This window comes from Mobula birostris, chromosome 13 (assembly GCF_030028105.1).
Source record: "Mobula birostris isolate sMobBir1 chromosome 13, sMobBir1.hap1, whole genome shotgun sequence".
NCBI lineage: Eukaryota > Metazoa > Chordata > Chondrichthyes > Myliobatiformes > Myliobatidae > Mobula > Mobula birostris.
This window is the reverse complement of record NC_092382.1, coordinates 85,819,735-85,844,436: the sequence shown is the minus strand read 5'-3', so window position 1 is coordinate 85,844,436 and position 24,702 is coordinate 85,819,735. Positions and strand designations below refer to the sequence as shown.

The window sequence follows — 24,702 nt, the reverse complement described above, 5'->3', positions numbered from 1 at the left end:
CTTCTTGAATTGTGATATACACAGCTCAGCATATTCATCGCACAATGCTCAACCATTTGATTGCTGACTCTATCTGAGGTCTGAACAACATCTGACTGGTGTCAAGAAAACAAACTCTCCCTCATTGTCACAAAAACAAAGCAGCTGATTGTGGATGACAGGAGGAATAGAGACAGGCTAACCCCTATTGACATCGATGGATCTGGGGTTGAGAGGGTGAACAGTTTTAGGTTCCTTGGCAGAAACATCACCAAGGATCTCACATGGTCTGTACATACTGGCTGTGTTGTGAAAAAAGCACAACAGCACTTCTTTCACCTCAGATGGTTGAAGAAGCTTGGGATGGGGCCCCCAAATCCAAAGAACTTTCTACAGGGCCACAACTGAGAGCATCCTGACTGGCTGCATCACTGCCTGGTATGGGAACTGTACTTCCCTTATTCGCAGAAACCTGCAGAGAGTGGTGCGGACAGCCCAGCGCATCTGTAGATGTGAACTTCCCACTATTCAGGACATTTACAGAGACAGGGGTGTAAAGAGGGCCCAAGGGATATTGGGGACCCAATTCACCACAACTACAAACCGTTCCTGCTGCTACCAACCCGAAACGGTACCACAGCAAAAGGACAAACAGGCTCCGAGACATCATCTTCCACCAGGCCATCAGACTGATTAATTCATGCTGATACAACTGCATTTCTATGTTATATTGACTGATATATGTACAAAATATTCTTTATAAATGACTATAAATTACACATTGCACACTTAGACGGAGACGTAACATAAAGATTTCTACTCCGCATGTATAGGAAGGATGTATGTGATAAAGTCAATTCAATTCAATTCACGCTCTCCACTATCTGTTCTCTCATTCTGGCTCCCATTCCCCTTACAATTTATTTTAACCACATCACCCCCTCTCCCCACACTTGCACTAGCAAGCCTTACCACTGGGATATTAGTCTCCTCTTGTTCTGTTCCTCTAGCTAACGAATCCCCTATCACCGCCTTGACTTTCCTCTGCCAGGTAATCTACCTCCCCCCCCCCCCCTGCCAACAGTTTCTGAAGTGGTCCACTTGTTGTTGTGTGGTATGGCAATAAGAGTACTCTGCAATGGCTATTTAACCTCATTCTCCTTCCTCACTCTTACCCAGTTTCCTGTGTCCTGCACCTTGGTTGTAACTCACCTCTCTTCATGTCGTATCTATCACCCCCTCCAACTCCTGGATGATCCGGAATTCATCCATTTCAAGTTCCAACTCCTTAAAGTGCAGGGTTACAAGCTGCAGCTGGATGCACATCTTGTAGGTGAGGGCATCAGGGACACTGGGGGTCTCCCCACCAATGTCCCACCTTTGTTCCCTCTAATTTGTAATGACCAGTGTGCACATAAAACTTCTATTGTTCCTTTTTTTTTTTACCAGTGACAACATGTGCACAGTGAATTTAATATAGAGAGGTATTCATTTTAACAGCTAGAAATTCACTGTCGATAAGAACTTTGATCTTCTCTGGGATCGATCGAGTTCACCAGCACTCTCACACAACCTATGCAGCAGGCCTGTAACGGGTAATGAAGGATTTTCTCACCAGAGCTTTTGCACATTGTCCATATGTGGTTTGCTTGCTAAATTACGCTTTAAGAAGTCAGATTTCCAAATATCACTCACTTCTTCCCACTTGTAAATTCTCCAGCTACTTTTGCATTGCCACAATACACACAGGTAAGACCACCAGGACATAAATATTTCCACTGAACCCTCCTGAGGAATTGAGGACTAAAAAAAAAAAATCATTTTGAACCTATGTAACCTCTGGCTAAAAGAATAATTGGGACTGAATAGGAATTTTTGAACTGAAGTAAACTCTGTCTTCAGCAGTTTGCTAAGGCAGGCTCATTAGCATTTCTCTGCGGCTTGTAGACAGACACACTGAGAGCTGATAACATTAATCATTGTACCCTTGTTAGATGATAACATTATATATTGTACCCTCATTTGAGTAAAGGGAGGAGGGCTCTCTGATAAGGACAGGAATGAACTTCTGTCTGTAATTAAGTCAGGGCCTTGCAAAGGAATTAAAGGAAGAGAGGGCAGTCCATTACTGGCAGAAGTTCTAGATTTCACCCTGCACACTGGGTACGACTCCCTTGCCAGGTGAACCTTTTTCATGTCTACAAGTTGATTTTATTGAATTGCCTAGTGTACATAGCTATAGATACTGCTTAGTTATTATAGATGTGTTTTGTAGATGGATTGAATCTGTTCCAACTAACAATGATACTGCTATGTGTGTTGTGAAGGTATATTATGGGAAATAATTCTCAGGTATGGCCTGCCAGAGATACTTAATTGGATATGCATACCCTCAGGGAAGAGATGGAGAAGTATATATGCCAACTAACTAAAATTTTCCTAACATTACATTTGCAGGTACGACAGGCTTACAAGGAGGAGAACTACCCCGCAGAGAAGAGTGACTATAGAGCATAGAACCTGGGGATTTTGTCCTGATCAAGAACTGGGATCGAGAGAAACACAGACCTCGGTGGGGAGGACCATATCAGGAGTTACTGACCACTCCCATGGCTGTGAAACTGAAGGGGCAATCTCGGTGGATACATCAAACAGAAAACAAACGTGCAACTGAAGGAACTGAGTAGAATGACTCTCTCCGACTAAAGATAAATGTATTGGTTGATAGTGGTGTTTGTGTTTATGACTTTGAGAGGGCTCACCCCAGCATCTGGGAGTCCCCGTGTTAACACCTTTCTGTCTCTCTGTCACACATATGCCAAACAGGTAGAACTGGGGCCTGCTGGGTTTGTACCGAAATTCCCCAGCATGGTAAAACTATGATTCCAATGTCAGTAATCCCGCTCAACCAGACTGAGGAACTCTCAGCCTGGGCTTTCTCAAATAACACCCGGGGAAGGGAGGTGAGGAACAGTGGTCGAGTCAGAGATGACTGTGGCTGGCAGTGTTTTGAGGGATGGTATCTCTCAAACAGAACTTCCTACACTGGGAAACATGCATCCCGGCCATACTTGTTGCTTTGTTGATCATGTAATGATCAAAAGGAGGGAATGATAAAGTATGTAAAAGGGTTAACACTTCATTAAACAATAGCAGTGTGTTTTTTGCAAAAAAACTGCTAATGATCAACAGATGTGCTAAGCCATGCTGAGCCATATTTCTTCTTGAGGGTAGCTAGCTAGGGTTTCAGGATGCTTATCTCCCTGTGCATTCATGCATCGAGATAGGACAGCTTCAGTCTGTTCTGTGTGTGTAAGCCATTATGACTATTTTGTAATTTGCCTTTAGGGGCTGTCATGTAGTAAATAACTTTGGCTCCAGCCTGTCTTGTGTGGGGGGTATTTGGACGGATATATCTGTGGTGTAAATGGAATTGTTAGTCAGTTAGTGGATTGGGCAGGAACAGTCATACACTGTTCCTGTTTGAACAACTAACTGAGTAAGCCCTGGGTGCTTGGAATAAAGAGTTTGTACTTATACGGTCTCTGAGTGACTTTATCTGGCTTTGACTTCCACAGAATGGGAGTGGTTTTAAAGAGCTGGGCTGCTGGAAGCACATTACCAGACCTGGAGTGATTGAAACTGGGTCTGACAGAGGCATAACTGGTTCTTCTGGGCACATTCAGTCTCACTCCAACTATTTCCTACCTTCCCTTGTACAGATATGTAATGTCTAAAGGACTAGTGTTTGAGTAAATGAGACTCACCAAACTTTCTCCTGACTGAATCACTGGATTCTCCAAGTCAGATGGGTTCTCTCCAGTTGATGCTCTCAATCCTCAGGCTGGTTCACTTGTTGCTGTTCCCTCGTCTTCAGTCATGGTTTGCTTCCAGTTGTTTTTTTTTTCCAATAAATCTCTCACCGCAGGTCTAACTTTAACATGAAAGATAAAGAAGCACATTAACAATAAAAAGGAGAACCAAACATTTCTGCTTAATGTTACTAAGAACAAAACTCACTGAAATTTAAACATTGAAAGCAGATATAATGATCTCAGTGAACAATCTTTTATTGTCCCTCACACGTCACAAAACGATATGGGATAAGAAGGAGGCATCAGTCAGTCATGGTGAGACGTAAGACACCGGAATAGAATTAGGTGATTTGATCCATCTGGTCTGCCTCACCACTCAACCATGGCTGAGTTTTATTCCAACACCATATTCCTACCTTCCTCCTGTAACCCTGAAGCTACTTAGCAATCATGAATATATTAATCTCTGTTATAAATATAATCAAATGGCAGCCTCAACCAACCTCTGCAGCAACAAATTCCACAGATCAGATATCTTTAGGCTAAAAAATTTTCCTCATCTCAGTTTTAAAGGGAAGCATATTTATTCTGAGACTGTGCTGTCAGATTAATATCTAATGGAAACATCCTCTCCATGTCCACTGTATCCAGGCTTTTCAGCATTCGGTAGGTTTACTTAACCATACATCCCTCCACCACCACCCCCACCGTCCCTCTGAACTCCATTGAGCACAGGTCCAGAACCATTAAATGCTCCTCATACATAAAGCCGACCATTCCTGAGATTATTCTTGTAAACCTCGTTAGCAACAACTGTATTGAACACATTTCCAGGAAGGACAGACAGATTGGTACGAGGATAATTTACAGGAGAAGTTGTGCTTTCTTTACTGTTCTACTATCACAAAATAAGTCATTTCCATTCCCAGGTTAAAACAGGTCTATTTCAGGAAATATAAACCAATCCAGGGTGAATTACCAGAAACACTCAGCAGGTAAGGAACAGCTGTGGGGAGAGGAACAAACTTAACGATTCAGGTTAATAAAGTTTTGTGAGAATGACTTCAAACATTTTCTGTTTTTATTGCAGATCTCCAGCAACTTGAGGTTCTGTCTGATTTCCACTGAGTGACAGATAGGTGATAGTGAGGGGGGAATTCCCAAACACAGTTTGAACACCAAACTCACGGGTCTATTTCTACTGTTGTAAACACGGAACTCATCTTCTCCTGAGATTAGCAGTCATTACTTCCAAAGGAACTCCAGAAACAAACATCTGATCGCAGATCGCAGACCAGAAATACTCGCTCAACACCTCATAAGCCCAAGCAGCTTGATCCCTGGGTCCATTTTACCTGGATCAAAAACTGTGATATCCCAGGACAAAACCTCACAGAGTCGCACAGCTGAATCTGCCATTCACTGACCCTGAGAGTCTCACACATCATCCCCACATCTCACACTGGGTAGTGCAGTCCAGGATTTCCCCACAACCAATGTCCAGCTGCTCGAAATTTCTGCTTCATTGCAGAAGGACAACCATCCAGCCCCATCTGTAGAAGCACTAACCAATGTCAAAGCAAAAACACCAACAGATCCATATGCCTGGAATGTAGATCACAGGATTATAGCCCGAGCACCAACTCTCCCAGTACTCTTTGCTGCCAGTAAAATGCTGCAGTGTGTCAGCCAGTCACAATTCAATAACTAGCATCTCCAAACCAATGCACAACAGAACCAGTACCTGATGACCCTCTGGCATTCCAGCTAACAAAAACAGATTTTGGAAATAACTCAGTGAGGTTAAAGGTGTAAATTAACACTTCACAATAAAAACAAGGGTTAGAAGAAGGATTGCTGATATATAACATTGAGGTGGTGAGATACAGGGTGGACCGAGGTTGACCCAGATGGTTGATGTACATCACTGAAGCTGGGGTGGGGGGGGGGGGGGGAGGAATTAGGAGGCTGGACCGAGTTTGAACAAGATGGGCAGGGATGAGCAGATGGAACCAGGTGAGAGAAGGGATCAAGGACAATCACTGATGGGCCTCCAGCAGTACACAGATACTGAATTAATAGTACATACTACTGTATAAAATGACAAAGTTAGAACAAACAACAAGAACTCTGTCGTATATACTTTGATGCTCACCAATTTTTTATCAACACACCATAGAAAGTTTCCGATCTGGACACTTCACGCATTTGCATGGTAACTACTCTGCCTATGACTGTGAGGGACTGCAGGGACCTTTGGATACAGGTCAGCACATCACAGAAACCATTCTGCCCCTTAGACTTCCCAGCCCCTCGGTAAAGCAGACAGTGAAATCAAAGATCCCCATAACCAGGATCATTCTCCTTTCTCACCCAACCCAGTCCGGGAGATGACACAACAGACTAAAAGCTCACAGGACAAATGCGAGGAGTCTCAGGAAGCGAGGCAAGTTGGGGGAGGTTAACTGGACTCAGGGGCCAACATCAGATTCCTCCAACACGACACGGAGGAAGCATCACAACCCATCCAGGGACTGAGGGACACACCATGTGATTTTGCGTCACAACGCGGAGGGTGGGGCAGATCTGCGGTTAAACAGCCTCACGTGACCTGCTGACGGGACTCCCATTTCAATTCTGCGGAAATAGACAGCCTGGTCTCCTGGTTTGGATCGTTCAACGCAGATTAAGTGAAGTCGACACATTTCTGACGAGCCCAGATAGTTGGAAAATAAATGAGTTCGGGCCTCACGGCCAACATCAGATCTCCTCGCTCGGGATCGGTCTCAATACTCACCAATGGGGAAGTGATATCTTCGGCCCGCAGACAGTGATCCCGACCCCCGACGCCCCGACCCAGGAGGCGAAAAGCCTTTGCCGATCCCGCAGACGACTCACTTCAGCACCAAGCGGAAAGGCAAACACCGTCCATCTGGAGACTGTGAGCAGGCGCGGAGTGATTGTTGCGGCATCCGGAGGGCGGGGCCTCGGGAACAGACGCGCAGCCGCTGCCTGTCTGCGGTTCAATGGGCGGGGCGAACGGGATCACGTGACCTGTGGAGGCAGAGACTCCAGCTGCCCGCCACTCTGGGGAAAGAAACAAACTTGTGTTATGTACCAGCAGCAACAGACCACAAACTCAGTTTTAATGTAAACTACTAGCTTTATTAGTATATAGAAAATTAAACTAACTACTCTTCGAAACAGAAGTTAACAGTGTCATGCGTTTGTGCCTCCCACACTGTCAAGTTTAGGAACAAGTACTTAAAGTTTCAAGATGGCAAGTTTCAGTTATCCACGGAATGGGGAAATTTGTAAATCCACATTAAAATGCAACGAGGAAGTTATCACGAAGAATTTCACTGGTTCCACGCTGGGAAAACGAAGTAACAGTCGCGGAAGGTTTTCAGTCACCATAGTCATACATTATTGATCCCGGGGGAAATTGGTTTTCGTTACAGTTGCACCATAAATAATAAATAGTAATAGAACCATAAATAGTTAAATAGTAATATGTAAATTATGCCAGTAAATTATGAAATAAGTCCAGGACCAGCCTATTGGCTCAGGGTGTCTGACCTTCCAAGGAAGGAGTTTTCCAGAATCCACGAAGAGATTGTACAAGGTGACAGTCACAGGAATATTCTTTAGAACAAGTGGTTACTACACAACATGTAAGTGTCCATGCAAGTGTTAACGAAAGTGGTCGCCACAGGAAAACTCCAACAGTCCACTTCTGGATCAAAACAGTGACAGTCACACATTCAATATGCACTGCGTGCCGCTCCTTCACCCAGTATCAAACTTTTACCCATTACTTTAGCAAACTGCAGCTTGCAGTCTGCTGGTTCGTTCGTTCATTCGTTCTCTCCCCCCCCCCCCCCCTCTCTCTCTCTCTATCTCTCAGCTCCAGCAGTCAGTGTAGTGACGTCATACTCCCGCCTCCTGCAGGCTCTCTTAGAGTAACACCAACAGCAAAATGAAACCTGTGATCTCGTAACACTTGCCGCTCACATCTCCTCTCACCTTAAATATATTAGACATTTCAACCCCCAGGAAAAATACATCGTCTGTCAGCTTTACCTATTCATCTCGTAATCTTGTAAACGTCCATCCAGTCTCAGCCCAGCCTGCGCCGCTCTGGAGAAAACAACACAAGTTTGTGTAACCTCTCGTTATAGCTGTCTTAACCACCCGATCAATCTGTGCAGTCTCTTTCAGGGAGCTGTGAACTTGGATCCAATATCCCTCTGCTCATCGATACTGTTCAGGGTCTTGCATTTAACAGTATACTGTCTCTTTACATTTAGCAGTGTACTGTCTCTCTACATTCGACTGACCGAGCTGCCAAGATGATCATCACTAATCAAATCTCATTGAGTTTTCTCAGGTCCTGTTGAATTTATTGCCAAGTGCACAAGTACGGGAGGGTACAGAGAAACACTGACTTGTGGCAGCATCACAGGCAAGTACATTCAGATAACACACGGAACATAAATTATACGATCTCTGTCAGTAACAATCTATAAATATGTTTTATGTCATTAACAATATATAAAATACATTGTGTCATGATCAATATTAAAATGTGCATTTTGTGTCAATAACAGACTTGGAAATGTTGAATTTGATCCCTGTCTCCATTCCTCCTGTAATCCGCAACCAGCTCCTTTGTTTTTGTCACCATGAGGGAGAGGTTGTTTTCTTGACACCACTGTGTCGGGGTGATGACTTCTTCTCTGTAGGCTGCCTCGTTATTATTTGAGATTAGGCCAATCAATGTGGTGTCGTAAGCAAATTTAATTAGCAGATTGGATCTGTGGGTGACGACACAGTCATGGGAATACAGAGAGTGAAGGAGGGGGCCAGGGAGACAACCCTGTGGGGTATGTGTACTGAGGGTCAGAGAGACAGAGGTGAGGGAACCCACTCTTACCACCTGCCGGCGATCTGACAGGAAGTCCAGGATCCAGCTACACAAGGCAGGGTGAAGGCCGAGGTCTCTGAGCTTCTTGTCGATACATCACGTCTTCGTATGGCTACTGCTCTGCCCATGACTGCAAGGAACTGCAGAGAACTTTGCAGAGCAGAGAACATTAGAGAAACAAGCCTCCCCTCCATGGACTCTTCCTACACTTCCCCTGTGTCGGAAAAGCAGGCCATGTACTCAAAGATCCTCACAACCGGCACATTCTTGCTGCGAACCCGCTCCCCCATCGGGGAAAAGATACAAAAGCCTTAAAGCGCGTACCACCAGGCTCAAGGACGGCTTCCTGTCTGCCGTTGTAAGCCGAATGAATGGTCTCCAGTCGGATAAAATGGACTCGACCTCACAATGTAACTGGATGTGACCCTGCACCATATGTCTATCTGCACTGCACTTTCTCTGCAGCCATAATGCTTTGTTACAGTTATTGTTTTGACGTATATCACCTCAATGTACTGTCGTAATGTATCGATCTGTGTGGATGGTACGTCAGGCAAGATTTTCACTGTAGCTCTGTACGTGATAAAAATAAACAAATTCCCCATTTTAATTCTGTGGAAATATTAGACAGACTAAGCTTCTGCTTTGGGACCTCAGAAGGAAACTTAACCGAACGATTGTCATTTCTGAGGAATGCAGGTAAGAAGAAAATGCTTCAATCTCGCATTACGATCTGCGGTAACTGGGATCAGGTGACCGGTGGTGGGTCTCCCATATCAATATCAGAATCTGGTTTAATAGCACCGGCATATGTCATGAAATTTGTTGTCTCTGCGGCAGCAGTAGAACCTAATTCATAACAATAGATTTTAACAATTGTGAATTACAATAATATACACATTAAATAGTTAAATTATATAAGTAGTGCAAAAAAATCTAATAAACTATTTTAATTGTGTGGAAATTCTGGAGCAAAGCTTACCTAAACCGTACACATTTATGAGAAGTTCAGAAAAATAGAGAAGGCTAAATTCTCATATGAATGGGTCATATACCCAGAAATATTGGCTGCACTTTGACAGGTCGAGACAGTGGAATAGACTATAAGACCATAAAATATTGGAGCAGAAGTAGGCCACGCTAGTAACTTCCCTGTGATTCCATGGCCTCTTATCCTGCTAAACAGCCTCATGTGCGGCACCTTGTCAAAGGATTTCTGAAAATCTAAGTACACTATATTTACTGCATCTTTTTGTCTGCCCGGCTTGTAATTTCCTTGAAAAATTGCAGTAGATTTCTCAGGCAGGACTGTCCTTTCAGGAATCCATGCTGGCTTTGTCATATCTTGTCATGTGTCTCAGGTACTCCATAATCTCATCCCGAACAATCGATTCCAACAACTTCCCAACCACTGATGCATGGCCAACAGGGCTATACCTTCCTTTCTTCTGCCTCCCACCCTTCTTAAATTGCGGATAACATTTGCAATTTACCAGTCATCCGGTACAATGCCGGAGTCTATCGTGTCTTGAAAGATCATCGCTAATGCCTCCACTATCTCCCCAGTTACTTCCTTCAGAACCCGAGGGTGCATTCCATCAGGTCCAGGAGATTGATACGCATTCAGACCATTAAGCTTCCTGAGCATCCTCTAAGTCGTAATTTTCACTGCACAAACTTCACTTCCCTGACACTCTTGAATGACTGATATACTGCAGATGTCTTCCACTGTGAAGACTGATGCAAACAACTCATTCAGTTCCACTGCCATCTCTGCATCTCTCATTACAATATCTCCAGCGTCATTTTGTATTGGTCCTATATCTAACCTTGACTCTTTTTTTTTTACTCTTTATATACTTAAAAAAGATTTCAGTATCTTCTTTGATGTTTCCTCTCACAATTCTTCTTTTCCTTCCAAATGACCTTCCTAGATTTCTTCTGCAAGTTTTTAAAAGCTCTCCAATCCTCTATCTTTCCACTAGCTCTGGCTTCCTTGTATGCCATCTCTTTTGCTTTTACTTTGGCTCTGACTTCACTTGTCAGCCACGGTAGTGTCCTTCTTCCCTTTGAAAATTTCTTCTTATTTGGAAAAAAAATCTGACTTGCATTTCACTCATTTTTTGCAGAATCTCCAGCCATTGCTGCACTGTTGTTCTTCCTGCAAATGTCCCTTTCCAGTCAACTTCGTCCAGTTCCCCTCTCATGCCATTGTAATTTCCTTTATTCCACTGAAATACCGAGACATTGGATTTTATTTTTCCCTCTCAAATTTCAATGTGAACTCGATCATATTGTGATCACTGTTCCCCAAGTGTTCGTTGACCTTACGCTCTCATCACCTCCAGATCATTGTACAACACCCAATCCAACAGAGCCGATCTCCTGGTGGGTTCAACAACAGACAATGCTAAAAAAAACATCCTTTAGACAGTCAAGAAATTCTGTCTCTTCAGGTCCAGTACTGACCTTGTTTTCCCAATCCACTTTCTTGTTAACATCCCCAAAGATTATCATGACATTATTTTTCTGACACGCCTTTTCTATCTCTTGCCAAATTTGTAATCCACATCCCGGCTGCTGTTAGTAGGCCTGTACACAACTGTCATTAGTGTCCTTTTACCCTTGCCATTTCTTAATTCAACCCATAGAGGCTCTACTCCTTCCGATCCGATATCATCTATTTCCAATGATTTAAGATTAAATCGTACAACGACAACTCGACAATTTGAGGAGTCCGCTGCCGACAGGGCTGCGTGGCGCACCCTGACCAGAAAGGCTGCATTTGACTTTGAGGATGACCGAAATCAGCGCCTTGCAGCAGCAGGAGACCGACGCCACAAAGCTGTGTCTGCACCCGTTCAACAACCGCCATTCCATGCCCAACCTGCAACCGCAGGTGTGCTTCGGCCTTCCGCCTCCGAAGCCACATGAATATCCATAGATGACTGCACAATGTCTTGTCTTCCTCGGACCCCGAGAGCCAACCACCTACCTACCTTGTACACAGGGCCTTGCAGCATTATTTGTCTACTAACCTACCTTTCTGATATACCGTATATCCTTGGGCGTTCAGCTCGCAGTGGCAGCTATCCTTTAGACAAGTTTCAGAGTGGGTCAGAACGTCATATTTGCCAACCTGTAGCTGAATTTCAAGATCGTCCATTTTATTAGTTATGCAGCGTGCATTCAAATCCAACACTCTCAGTCCAGTATTTACTGTATTATCCGCACCACGCCTCTATTACCCTGTAAATCATCCCACTGGCTGTGATTAAACCTCATCTCCTGCCTTTCCTTACGGGTCTGTGTTGGCAACGTTTCTTAGAAGTGGAATATTGAAAGGACTAGATAGAGAGGTCGTGGAGGGCGATAGGATCTGGTTATCACAATGCCATAAATACAATTTACATATACAAACGATAGGCTTTCGCCACGGCTTGAGATTCTAAATTGGAGAATGACGCTTTATTCACAAAATCCTCACAGACCACAGTGACGGTATGCTGATCCCAGCAATGAAACCCATCACTACCGTCAAATGCCAGGAGGGACATAATAATCAGAAAGTCTCTAGTCGCAGCCATGTCAATAAAACGTGATCGTAGTGGGTGTGTGGCGCATGCTCAGAATGCGAAGGAGACAGACAAACTGAGCCAAGTCACAGACTGATGAAGGGGAGGAATGACCCATTTTGATACAGAGAGGGAAGCAGAGAGTTTGATATTGTGCCTGATGCCGGAACTGAAGCCACTTAGAAGATGAAGTCTTGTTCCTCAAAATTGTTTTGAACTCTGACAGTGTTTCTATCACAAGAAACCATGGAGGCTAAAATTGTCGGAGTTGAAATGTTGTCCTTCACCCACTGACGTGCTTTGTAAACATTTAACAGTGTAAGAGTCAAAGGATTTGTGTATAGGAATCTCAAACACAACAGCACGTTCGTTCCGCTGTATCTGTCAGTTCACCAGCGCTTGAATGCCGCCGATCCTTGAATGTGGAGGCGGAGATGCTGGAGAAGACAGCGCCCCACTCGCTACAAGGAGAGCCCGATCACGTGTCCATGTCCGTGATCTGATTGGATACATTGCCATGACGTTGATAGCAGCGAGACGTCATTCACTGGCTCTCACTTTGGAAGGGATTCAGTCGGCCATCGCAGATCCATCCTCCCGCCACCTCACTAGGAATAGGACTCCCCTGGTCTTTACCTACCACCCCACCAGCCTCCGGGTCCAAAATATAATTCTCCGTAAGTTCCGCCACCTCCAACGGGATCCCACCACTAAGTGCATCTTTCCCTCCCCCCTCTCTCTGCTTTCCGCAGGGATCGCTCCCTACGCGACTTCCTTGTCCATTCGTACCCCCCATCCCTCCCCACTGATCTCCCTCCTGGCACTTATCCTTGTAAGCGGAACAAGTGCTACACATGCCCTTACACTTCCTCCCTTACCGCCATTCAGGGCCCCAGACAGTCCTTCCAGGTCAGGCAACACTTCACCTGTGAGTCGGCTGGGATGATATACTGCGTCCGGTGCTCCCGATACAGCCTTCTATATATTGGCGAGACCCGACGCAGACTGGAAGACCGTTTCAATGAACACCTACCCACTGTCCCCCAGAGAAAGCAGGATCACCCAGTGGCCACACATTTTAATTCCATGTCCCATTCCCATTCTGATATGTCTATCCACGGTCTCCTCTACTGTCAAGACGAAGCCACACTCAGGTTGGAGGAACAACACCTTATATTCCGTCTGGATAGCCTCCAATCTGATGGCATGAACATTGACTTCTCTAACTTCCGCTAATGCCCCACCTCCCCTCCCCGTACCCCATCCGTTATTTATTTATTTGTATACTCACATTCTTTTTCTCTCTCTACTTTTTCTCCCTCTGTTCCTCTGACTATACTCCTTCCCCATCCTCCTGGTTCCAACCCCCCCCCCCGTCCCCCTTTCTTTCTCCCTGTGACTCCTGTCCCATGATCCTCTCATATCCCTTTTGCCAATGAACTGTCCAGCTCTTGACTCCATCCCTCCCCTTCCTGTCTTCTTCTATCATTTCTGATCTCCCCCTCCCCCTCCCACTTCCAAATCTCTTATTAGCTCTTCTTTCAGTTAGTCATGATGAAGGGTCTCGGCCCGAAACGTCGACTGTACCTCTTCCTAGAGGTGCTGTCTGGCCTATTGCGTTCACCAGCAACTTTTATGTGTGTTGCTTGAAATTCCAGCATCTGCAAATTTCTTCGTGTTTGCAGATACACCAACAGCTTCGCACTGGGAAGCGGCCGTTCACCAGCTCCGTGTGAACGAAGAGACTCATTCAGTTAACTCACCTTGTGATGCTCCAGTGAGTTCAATATAAGCAGAGGCCAAATTTCTGTCCGGTGTGAGCGAAGAGTTTTACTGAATCATCCCAGCTGCTGCAACACCAGCAACTTCACATCAGAGAAGAAGTTCAAATCAGCTCCGTGTTAAATGTTTGACCATCACGGTGACTGAAGGCAGCTGCAGGTTCATGAGGGACTGTTACTGTCAGATTCTGCTGTTCTTGCGGCTGCTCATCGCACCCAGGACTGAACCCTGGTCACAGAACATTGGAGGAGTCTGTTCTGCTGATGTTAGCCTTAAACTAGACTGATGTTTAATATTCTGGATCTGTGAAAGATAAATCAGTTCTGTATCAAATCCCGTGTCTCAGATACTTGCTGTCTCTGCCACACTCACAATGTAAACTAGGGAGGCCACTCAGACTATCTGATCCCTGCCTATGTTTCTGTTCCATATCAGTCTATCCCTGCCGTTCCCCTCTCACTCTCCCTGCGATGACAGGTTGCAACCAGTCACCACTCCGTGGGAGAAGAGATTTCCCTTGAATTTCAGAGAATCATAGAAATCTACAGCACATTACAGACACTTTGACCCACAGCGTTGTGACGACCATGTAACTTACTCTAGAAACTGCCTAGAATTACCCTACTGCATAGCCCTCTATTTTCCCGAGCTCCATGTACCTAGTCTCTTAAAAGACCCTATTACCACCGCCGCTGGCAGTGCATTCCACACACACACTACTCCTTGTTTAAAAAAAAATGTAGCTCTGACATCTCCTCTGTGCCTACTTTCAAGCAGCTTAAACATATGCCCCCTCGTGTTAGCCGTTTCAGCCCTGGGAAAAAGCCTGTGGCTATCCACACAACCAATGCCTCTCATCATCCTATACACCTGCATGAATCTCCTGCATGATTGTCTCCAGGCTGAATAAGACGATGAGCTCGCTGTGGTTTTGACGTTCTTCAAGGCTCCGGACGAAGTTGGTTAAACTCCTTCCCCGCTCTTTCCAACGTTCTGTGTCATTTTCACTAATTTCAAAGGACCTTCAGACAGCTGGATTGTTGCAATGCGTCTGGACATGGAACCGAAGCTTGCCGGAACTTTTAATGGCACCGTGATTACCTAGAAAGCTCGGCATAACAATTTTCGCCTTCGCCGAAGCACCGATCAAATGCGCAGGCGTCAGGGTTGATGTTTGTTCCCGAATATCGCGCATGCGCGCAGTACAGTAAAGGCCTCGGAAAATCGGCTCCAGGTAAGAGATAGTTTGCTGGTGGGGTTTTCAACACCGAATTCGGGATAAGTACTGTGAGCTCCGGACACCGTGACCCGTAATCCCGGGACAGTCCTGCTCTCTTCCCTCTCTCTCAGCCCCACGATCTGTACACGGGCCCCGGGGAGCTTCCCAGTGATGAGGGAATGGGAACCGATGAATCTCTCAGACAGAGCTGAGCTCCAGCTGTCTAAATGCAAAGATTGGGAACTCGGAGAAAGGGATCAAATCTTTTAAATCACCTTTGTCTACCTGCTATCACAAACGAGAGAAAATCTGAAGATGCTGGGAATCCAAGCAACACACACGAATTGCTGGAGGAATTCAGCATTAGTACTCTTCCTTAGATGCTGCCTGGCCTGCTGAGTTCCTCCAGCATTTTGTGTGTGTTGCTTCTTCTACCTGCTCTTGTTCTGGACTTTTCTACTCGTGAGAACACGTTTTGACCCACTCTCTCTGGGTACATAATTATGACAAACACTTTTGTCCTGGGCAACAAGTAGCTTTCACATCACAAATGTGCCGGACAGACTACTGCCTTTCCCTTCATATTCATTGGCATTGCCATCAATAAGCTCAGCACCGTCAGTCACCTGGGGGGAGGGTTCAGGGGAAATATTTATGTACGATACAGAAACTGTGTTTATTGTGGCGATGCAAAAGTTGCTGGAGAGTTTGCAAGTGGGAGGAAGTGGAGTGATATTTGGAAATCTGACTTTTAAAAGTGTCATTTAGCAAGCAAATCAGATATGGATGGTGTGCAAAAGCTGGAGTGAGAAAATTCTTCCTAACCCTCTACAGGTAGGTTGTGTGAGAATGCAGATGAACTTGATCAAACCCAGAGGATATCAAAGTTCTTATTGACAGTGATTTACTAGCTGTTAAAATGAGTACCTCTATTTAAAGTTCAGTGTGCACATATTGTTGTCACTGGGTAAAAATTGCACAGCACAAGATTTTTTGGCACACGGCTCATTACAAATTAGATGGGACATTGGTGGGAAGGTGGGGAGACTTCAAGTGTCCATGACACCCTCACCTGCTAGGTGTGCATCCAGCTGCAGCTTGTAATCCTGCACGTTAGGGAGTTGGAGCTGGAAATGGATGAATTCCAGATCATTTGGGAGTTGGAGGGGGTGATGGATATGACATGAAGAGAACTGAGTTACACCAAAGGTGCAGGACACAGGAAACTGGGTGAGAGAGAGTCAGGAAGGGGAATGAGGTTAAATAGCCATCACTGAGTACTCTTGTTGCTATCCCACACAACAACAGGTGGACCACTTTCGGAACTGTTAGGGGGGATTACCCAGCAGAGGAATTTCAAAGGGCTGATAGAGGATTTGTTAGTTAGGGAATTAAAACTAGCAGAGATCTAATATACTAGTGGTGAGGCTTGCTAGCTAGTGCTAGTGTGTGGCAGGGGGTGGTGGTTAAATTAAAGTTGCAGGCGGGATTGGAGCCAGAATGGCAGAACAGATGGGTGGAGAGGGTGAATTGAAATGACTAATATCCTTAATATACACGAGGAGTAAAAATCTTTACATTAATTCTCCATCTAAATGTGCAATGTGTAATTTCTAGTAATCTATTATAAATAGTACAGTCATTATAACATAGAAATACAATTGCATCAGTAGGAATTAATCAGTCTGATGGCCTGGTGGAAGTAGCTGTCCAGGAGCCTGTTGGGCCTGGCTTTCATGCTGCAGTACCATTTCCTGAGGGTAGCAGCTGGAACAGTTTGTGGTTGGGGTGACTCGGATCCCCAATGATCTTTCGGGCCTTTATATGCACCTGTCTTTGTAAATGTCCTAAAGAGTGGAAAGTTCGCATCTACAGATGCGCTGGGCTGCCTGCACCACTCTCTTCAGAGTCCTGCGATTGAGGGAAGTACAGATCCCATACCAGGCAGTGATGCAACCAGTCAGGATGCTCTCAATTGTGTCCCTGTGGAAAATTCTTAGGATTTGGGACCCCATCCCAAACTTCTTCAAGCTTCTGAGGTGGAAGAGGTACACAGCCACATACCACACAGCCGGTGTGCACAGACCAGATGAGATCCTTGGTGATGTTCATGCCGAGGAACTTAAAGCTGTTTCCTCTCTCAACTCCAGATCCATTGATGTCTCCATTCCTTCTGTAGTCCACAACCAGTTCCTTATTTTTTTGTGACATTGAGGGAGAGGTTGCTTTCTTGACACCCAGACAGATGTTGTTCAGACAAAGTCAGCAATCAAAAGGTTGAGCATGGTGTGATGAATGTGCAGAGCTGTGTTTTTCAGAATGCAAGAAGCATCGTAGGAAAGGCAGATGAGCTCAGGACATGGAATCATGATATTGTAGCCCTTACTGGGACTTGGTTGCATCTAACAGTCTGAGGGATTTAGAGGAACAAATTTGTAGAGAGATTGCAGACTATGCCAAGAAACATATGTTGATATAGTAAGTGATTTTAACTTTCCAAATATTGACTGGGTCGACCATACTGGAAAAGGACTATCTGGGGTAGAGTTTGTCAAATGTGTCCTTAATCAACATGTAGAATTCCCAATGTAGATGTGTGCAAAAAGCTATTAGGAAATGATCCAGGGCTAGTGACAAAAATTAGTGTATGGGAACACTTTGTATCTGGTGATCATAATGCCATGAGATTCCAAGTCAATATGGAAAAAGAGAGGTCTGGACCACAGGCTGAGATTCTTGGGAGTCCTCGTACAGGATTCCCTTAAAGTTAACCTGCAGGTTGAGTCAGTAGTGAAGAAGGCGAATGCAATGTTGGCATTCATTTCTAGAGGAATAGAGTATAGGAGCAGGGATGTGATGTTGAGGCTCTATAAGGCGCTGGTGAGACCTCACTTGGAGTATTGTGGGCAGTTTGGGTCTCCTTATTTAAGAAAGGATGTGCTGACATTGGAGAGAGTACAGAGAAGATTCACTAGAATGATTCCGGGAATGAGAGGGTTAACATATGAGGAACGTTTGTCCGCTCTTGGACTGTATTCCTTGGAGTTTAGAAGAATGAGGGGAGGCCTCATAGAAATATTTCAAATGTTAAAAGGCATGGACAGAGTGGATGTGGCAAAGTTGTTTCCCATGATGGGGGAGTCTAGTATGAGAGGGCATGACTTAAGGATTGAAGGGTGCCCTTTCAGAACAGAAATGCGAAGAAATTTTTTTAGTCAGAGGGTGGTGAATCTATGGAATTTGTTGCCACGGGCAGCAGGGGAGGCCAAGTCATTGGGTGTATTTAAGGCAGAGATTGATAGGTATCTGAGTAGCCAGGGCATCAAAGGTTATGGTGAGAAGGCAGGGGAGTGGGACTAAATAGGAGAATGGATCAACTCATGATAAAATGGCGGAGCAGACTCGATGGGCCGAATGGCCGACTTCTGCTCCTTTGTCTTATGGTCTAAATTGCACAAAGGTCAATTTTGATGTTATCAGAAAGGATCTGACAAGTGTGGTTTGGGACAGGCTGTTTTCTGTCAAAGGTGTACTTGGTAAGTGGGAGGCCTTCAGAAGTCGAATATTGAATGTGTAGAGTTTATATGAGCGTGCCAAATTAAAAGTTGAAAGGTAACTGGTGCAGGGATCCTTGGTTTTCAAGAGATATTGAGGCCCCGGAGATCTTGTTCCTCTAAATGCCTCGGACTGTTGGGTGCTACCAAGACTCATTAATGACTGCAAATCATAAATCAATGCCCCGAGCATATCTGATTTTTTTTTCAGTTGTCTTCTGTTGGTTTTAAAAACTTTCCAGTAGTTTTTGTTGTAATATTTGCCCTCTCTTTGGCTTTTATGTTGACGTTGGCTTTGTCTTCTCATTTCAGCCACGGTTGTGTCCTCCTGCCTTTCCAATGCTTCCACTTCTTTGGGATGTATCTATCACTCAGCTCCCGAGTTGCTCCCAGAAACTCCAGCTATTGCTGCTCCATCATTATTCCTACCAATTTCCCCTTCCAGTCAAGTTTGGCCAGCTTCTCTGTCATAGAAACATGGAGAAATTCTGTGCAGAAACAGGCCATTTGTCCCCTCTAGACAATGATGAAAACATTTAAGCTGTCTAATGCAACCACCTGCACCGGAACCATCACCCTCCATACCCCTACCATCAAGGTACTTATCCCAGCTTTTCTTAAATGATGAAATTGATCTGGCATGAACCACTTGTGCTGGCATCTCATTCCACACTGTCACAACCATTTCAGTGAAGAGTTTTCCCACATATTCCCCTTAAATTTTCACCTTCACCACTTACCCATGACCACTGGTTATAGTCCCACCCAACCGCAGTGGAAAAAGCCTGCTTGCATTTACCCTCGCAATTCTGTATACTTTGAACAAACACTCAAAGCAATGTATAATTTCCTTGTTTATGTTCAGAGCCTTTTTTACGTGTATAAGATGATGAGGGGCATTGATCATGTGGATAGCCAGAGACTTTTTTCCCAGGGCTGAAATGGCTAACGCGAGGGGGCACAGTTTTAAGGTGCTTGAAAATGTGTACCAAGGGGATGTCAGAGGTAAGTTTTTCACACAGAGAGTAGTGGGTAAGTGGAATGCACTGCCAGCAATGGTGGTAGAGACGGATACAATAGGGTCTTTTAAGAGACTCTTCGATAGGTACATGGAGCTTAGGAAAACAGAGGGCTTTGCGTTAGGGAAATTCTAGGCAGTTTCTAGAGTAGGTTACATGGTCGGCACAACTTTGTGGCCTGAAGACTCTGTAATATGTTGTAGATTTCTATGTTCTACGTTAAACAGCGAAACAACATTGGCTGTCCTCCAGTCCTCTGGTTCCTCCACCTGTCACCAAGGATGATTTAATTATCTCTGCTCGGGGCCCCGACAATTTCTGTACTTACCTCCCGTAGGGTCCAAGGGAGCGCCTTGTCATGCCCTGGAGATTTATCCACCCTAATCTGCCTCAGGATAGCGAACATCCCCTCTTCTTTAATCTGTACAGGGTCCACGATGTTAATGCCGCTTTCCCACACTTCGATACATGCTGTGCCCATCTCCTGAGTAAATAGAGATGATCTTCCGCATCTACTTTGGTTCCAAACACGGATTGCCATTCTGGTCTTCCAGAGGACCAACTTTGTCCCTTGCAATACTTTTGATCTTAATGTATCTCTAGAACCCCTTAGGATTATCCTACATCTTTTTTGTGAGGGCAAACTCATGCCTTCTTTTAGACATTTTGATTTATTTCTTATGTGTTCTCTTGCTTTTCTTATACTCCATAAGAACCTACCTGCCTATCCCTGTTATGCAACTCTGTTTTGTGCTTCACCAGGGTCTTAATATCTCTTGAAAACCAAGATTCCCTACAGTTTCGATCTTTACCTTTTATTCTGACAAGCACATACCCCCTTTGTACTTTCAAAATTTCACTTTGAAGGCTTCTCACTTACCAAGCACACCTTTGCCACAAAGCAGCCTGTCCCAGACCACAGTTGCCAGATCCTAGTGTCATAACTCCAGGTGTTGATCCATGCCCTGAACACATCCGCCTTTCCTACACTGCTCCTTGTATTGAAATATACAGGATTGAGCATATTCACTGCACCATGCTCAACGTTTTCATTCCTGACTTTGTCTGAGGACAGAACAACAGCTGTCTCCACAACCCCTCCACTATCTGTTCTGTTATTCAGGTTCCCATTCCCCCTGCAACTTTAGTTTAACCCCCTTCCCCCACCTCCCACCATGCAGCTCTATCACCCCTTTGGCTTTCATCTCCCCGATCAATAAAAAGGAGGTGCATACCAGGTACAGGAAAATAGGAATAAATGGGATACTTATGAAGTTTGAGCCTCAGCTGTGGCAGCGTGTTTGTGTCCTTGAGCAAGGCACTTAACCACACATTGCTCCAGTGTCTGTGCGAGGAGTGGCGCCCCACACAGACTTCCAACCTGCACCTTGTAAGGCATGAAAATGCCTGATGCAAGCCTCTCATGGTCTGAGTCGACGTTCCTTCCTTCCTTCCTATGAAGTACAGGAAATTCAAGTGAACCCTTATGAAAGAAATAAAAGATGGCATGAGGTTGCCCCAGCAGACAAGGTGAAGGAGACTCCTCAGGGATTCTGCAGACATGTTAAGAGCAAAAACGTTGCAAGGGAAAAAAATAATCCTCTGGAAGATCAGAATGGTAATCCATATGAGGAGACAAAATAGATGGGGGAGATTTTTTTTGCATCCGTATTTACACCGGAGATGGACACAGTCTATAGAAGTGAGGCAAAGCAGCATCAACTTCATGGACCCTGTACAGATTACAGAGGTGGAGGTGTTTCCTGTCTTAAGGCAAATTACCATGGATAAATCCCCAGGGCCTGACAAGTTGTTCCCTGGGACCCTGTGGAAGACAAGTGAAGAAATTGTCGGGGCCCAAGCACAGATATATAAATCATCCTCAGTGACAGGTGACATACTGGAGGATTGGAGGACAGCCAATGTTGTTCCGCTGTTCAAGGCAGGCTCTGAAAGTAAACTAAGAAATTGTATGTTGGTGCGCTTGACATCAGTACTGGGAAAGTTATTGGAATGTATGTGCAGGAACCAGATATATAAGTATTTGGATAGATGTGGACTGATTAAGGATAGACAGCATGGCTTTGTGCATGGTAGGTCATGGCTAACCAATCTTATAGAGTCTCTCAAGGAAGTTATCAGGAAAGTGGATGAAGGCAAGGCAGTGGATGTTGTCTACATGGACTTTAGCAAGGCACTTGACAGAGTCTCATATGGAAGGTTGGTCAAGAAGGTTCAGTCACTCAGCATTCAAGATGAGATAGTAAATTGGATGAGACACTGTCTTTGGGAGAAGCCAGACTGTGGTAGCAGATGGTTGCCTCTCTGACTGGAAGCCTGTGACTAGTAGTGTGCCACAGGGATCAGTGTTGGGTCTGTTGTTGTTTGTCATCTATATCAGTAATCTGGATGACAGTGTGGTTCACTGGATCAGCAAATTTGTGGATGGCACCAAGATTGGTGGTGTAGTGGACAGCGAGGAAGACTATCATGGCTTGTAGTGCAATCTAGACCTGCTGCAAAAATGGGTTGTGAAACCAAAAAATGGAATTTAATGCAGGCAAGTGTGGGGCGTTGCTTTTTGATAGGACATAGGCTGTACTCAGTGACTGGTAGGGCACTGAGGAGTGTTGCAGAAGAAAGGGGATCTGGGAATACAGGTCTATATTTCACTGAACGTAGTATCACAGTTAGATAGGGACAGAAGTTAGAAGATGATTTCTCCAACTTGCGTTGACCCTCACTGTGACAGTGTGATGTCAGATCACACCTTGGTGACTAAAGTGATCTGGTGTGAAAGTTGTCCTTCACCCACTGATGGATTTTGTAAATGTTTTTACAGGTTAAAAACGACAAGGAATCTATCTACAGGAATCTCGAACACAACACGCCAGTTTTTCTGTCTCTGTCCAGATATTTAAGAACTGGAGTAAGAGATTCACTCGATCATCCTTCCTACTCAGACTGTGGGGAGGGATTCACTCGCTCATCTGACTGACTGGCACGCCTGTCACCTCACACAGGAGAGATCCCATTCATCTGCTCAGACACTGGGCATGGATTCAGTCCCTCATCTCAACTGACGGAATATCAGCAAGTTCACACTGGGACAAGGCCATTCACCTGTTCTGTGTGTGAGAAGGGATTCAGTCGGTCTTCCCACCTGTGGACACACCAGTCAGTTCACACTGGGCAGAGGCTGGTCATCTGCTGAATTTGTGGGGAAGGATTCACTCGGTCATCTGACCTGATGGCTCACCAGTCAGTTCACACCGAGGAGCGGCCGTTCACCTGCCCAGACTGCGGGAAGGGATTCAGGTACTCATCTAAACTGAAGGGACATCAGAGAGTTCACACCGGAGAGAGGCCGTTCACCTGCTCAGACTGTGGGAAGGGATTCACTCGGTCATCCAAACTACTGGTACACAAGTCAGTTCACACAGGGGAGTGGCCGTTCACCTGCTTAGAATGTGGGAAGGGATTCTTTTGCTCATCTAATCTGAAGGTACATCAGCGAGTTCACACTGGAGAGAGGCCGTTCACCTGCTCAAACTGTGGGAAGGGATTCACTCGATCATCCCAGCTACAGAGTCATCAGCGAGTTCACACTGGGGAGAAGCCGTTCACCTGCTCAGACTGTGGGAAGAGATTCACTCGGTCATCACACCTACAGAGTCATCAGCGAGTTCACACTGGGGAGAAGCTGTTCACCTGCTCAGACTGTGGGAAGGGATTCACTTGCTCATATGAACTGAAGGTACATCAGAGAGTTCACACCGGAGAGAGGCTGTTCACCTGCTCACACTGTGGGAAGGGATTCACTCAGTCATCTCAACTGAAGGTACATCAGCGAGTTCACACTGGGGAGAGGCCGTTCACATGCTCAGACTGTGGGGAGGGATTCACTCAATCATCCCACCTACAGAGACACCAGCGAGTTCACACTGGGGAGAAGCCGTTCACCTGCTCAGTCTGTGGGAAGAGATTCTCTCGGTCATCCAGCCTACAGAGACACCAGCGAGTTCACACCGGGTCGAGGACGTTCACCTGCTCAGATATTGGGAAGAGATTCTCTCAGCCATCTCCACCAAATGTGCATCATTGAGTTCTCACTGGGGAAAGGCCATACACTGCTGTGAATGTTGGAAGGGATTTGCTCAGTAAACTAAACTTGTGACACACTACAGGGTTCACACTGGGGAGGAAGTTTCAATAAGCTGCATACCGTATATTTGTCCATCACCGTTGCTGAATGCAATTTCGAGAGTGACTGTTGGTGCTGAACTCTGCAATTATTGCTGCTGGTCACCACACCCAGTTCTGCACCATCAGCAACCAGGACATGCCCTTTTCTCACTGTTGCCATCAGGTGGGAGATACAGAAGCCTGAAGGCACACACTCAGCGATTCAGGAACAGCTTCTTCCCTTCTGCCATCCGATTCCTGAATGGACTTTGAAAGCTTTGGACACTTTTTTAATATGCAGCATTTGTGTTTTTACACATTTTAATAATGTATTCATTATGCATAATTGATTTACTTGTTTATTTACTATGTTTTAATTTATGTATTATATTATTATCTATGCCAAAATATGTATTGCATTGAACTGCTGCTGCTAAATCAACAAATTTCACTTAAAATGCCGGTGATAATAAACCTGAAACCTGAAACCCTGGTCACTGGGCATGGGAGGAGTTTCTTCTGCTACACACTGGAGTTTAATATTCTGGATCTGAGACAAATAAATCAGTTCTATTGTAAACTCTGTCTCTGGTACTTAGTGAATTTATAACACACCCTGTGTACAGTAAAGAGTCAACTCAGGCCGG

The 24,702-nt window shown here is 45.1% G+C and overlaps 2 protein-coding genes across 5 annotated transcripts in view; one reads left to right on the top strand and one right to left on the bottom strand.

Moving 5' to 3' along the window:
* LOC140207089 (uncharacterized) overlaps window positions 1-15,268 on the bottom strand; it is a 36,415-nt gene extending 21,147 nt beyond the window's left edge. Inside the window, exons 1-5 of one of the 4 annotated variants that reach the window (XM_072275412.1) lie at window positions 14,949-15,265; window positions 14,060-14,381; window positions 7,878-7,934; window positions 6,592-6,881; window positions 3,747-3,913 (exon numbers count right to left, since the gene is read on the bottom strand). The gene's annotated coding sequence lies outside the window, so the exon portion shown is untranslated. Of the gene's footprint in view, window positions 1-3,746; window positions 3,914-6,591; window positions 6,882-7,877; window positions 7,935-14,059; window positions 14,382-14,948 lie in introns of all 4 variants that reach the window. The other 3 variants (XM_072275414.1, XM_072275411.1, XM_072275413.1) reach the window with 3 other exon arrangements.
* Window positions 15,228-24,635, top strand: LOC140207091 (uncharacterized). Its single transcript, XM_072275417.1, has 2 exons — window positions 15,228-15,312; window positions 22,713-24,635. Exon 2 carries the CDS (start codon window positions 23,121-23,123, stop codon window positions 23,973-23,975), a length of 855 nt encoding a protein of 284 aa, XP_072131518.1. The 5' UTR covers window positions 15,228-15,312; window positions 22,713-23,120; the 3' UTR covers window positions 23,976-24,635.
* The last annotated feature ends 67 nt before the right edge of the window (window positions 24,636-24,702 follow it).

What these genes read in the sequence shown, in the direction of transcription:
- LOC140207091 (XM_072275417.1), top strand. Translation starts at nt 23,121, where the DNA reads ATGGCTCACCAGTCAGTTCACACCGAGGAGCGGCCGTTCACCTGCCCA.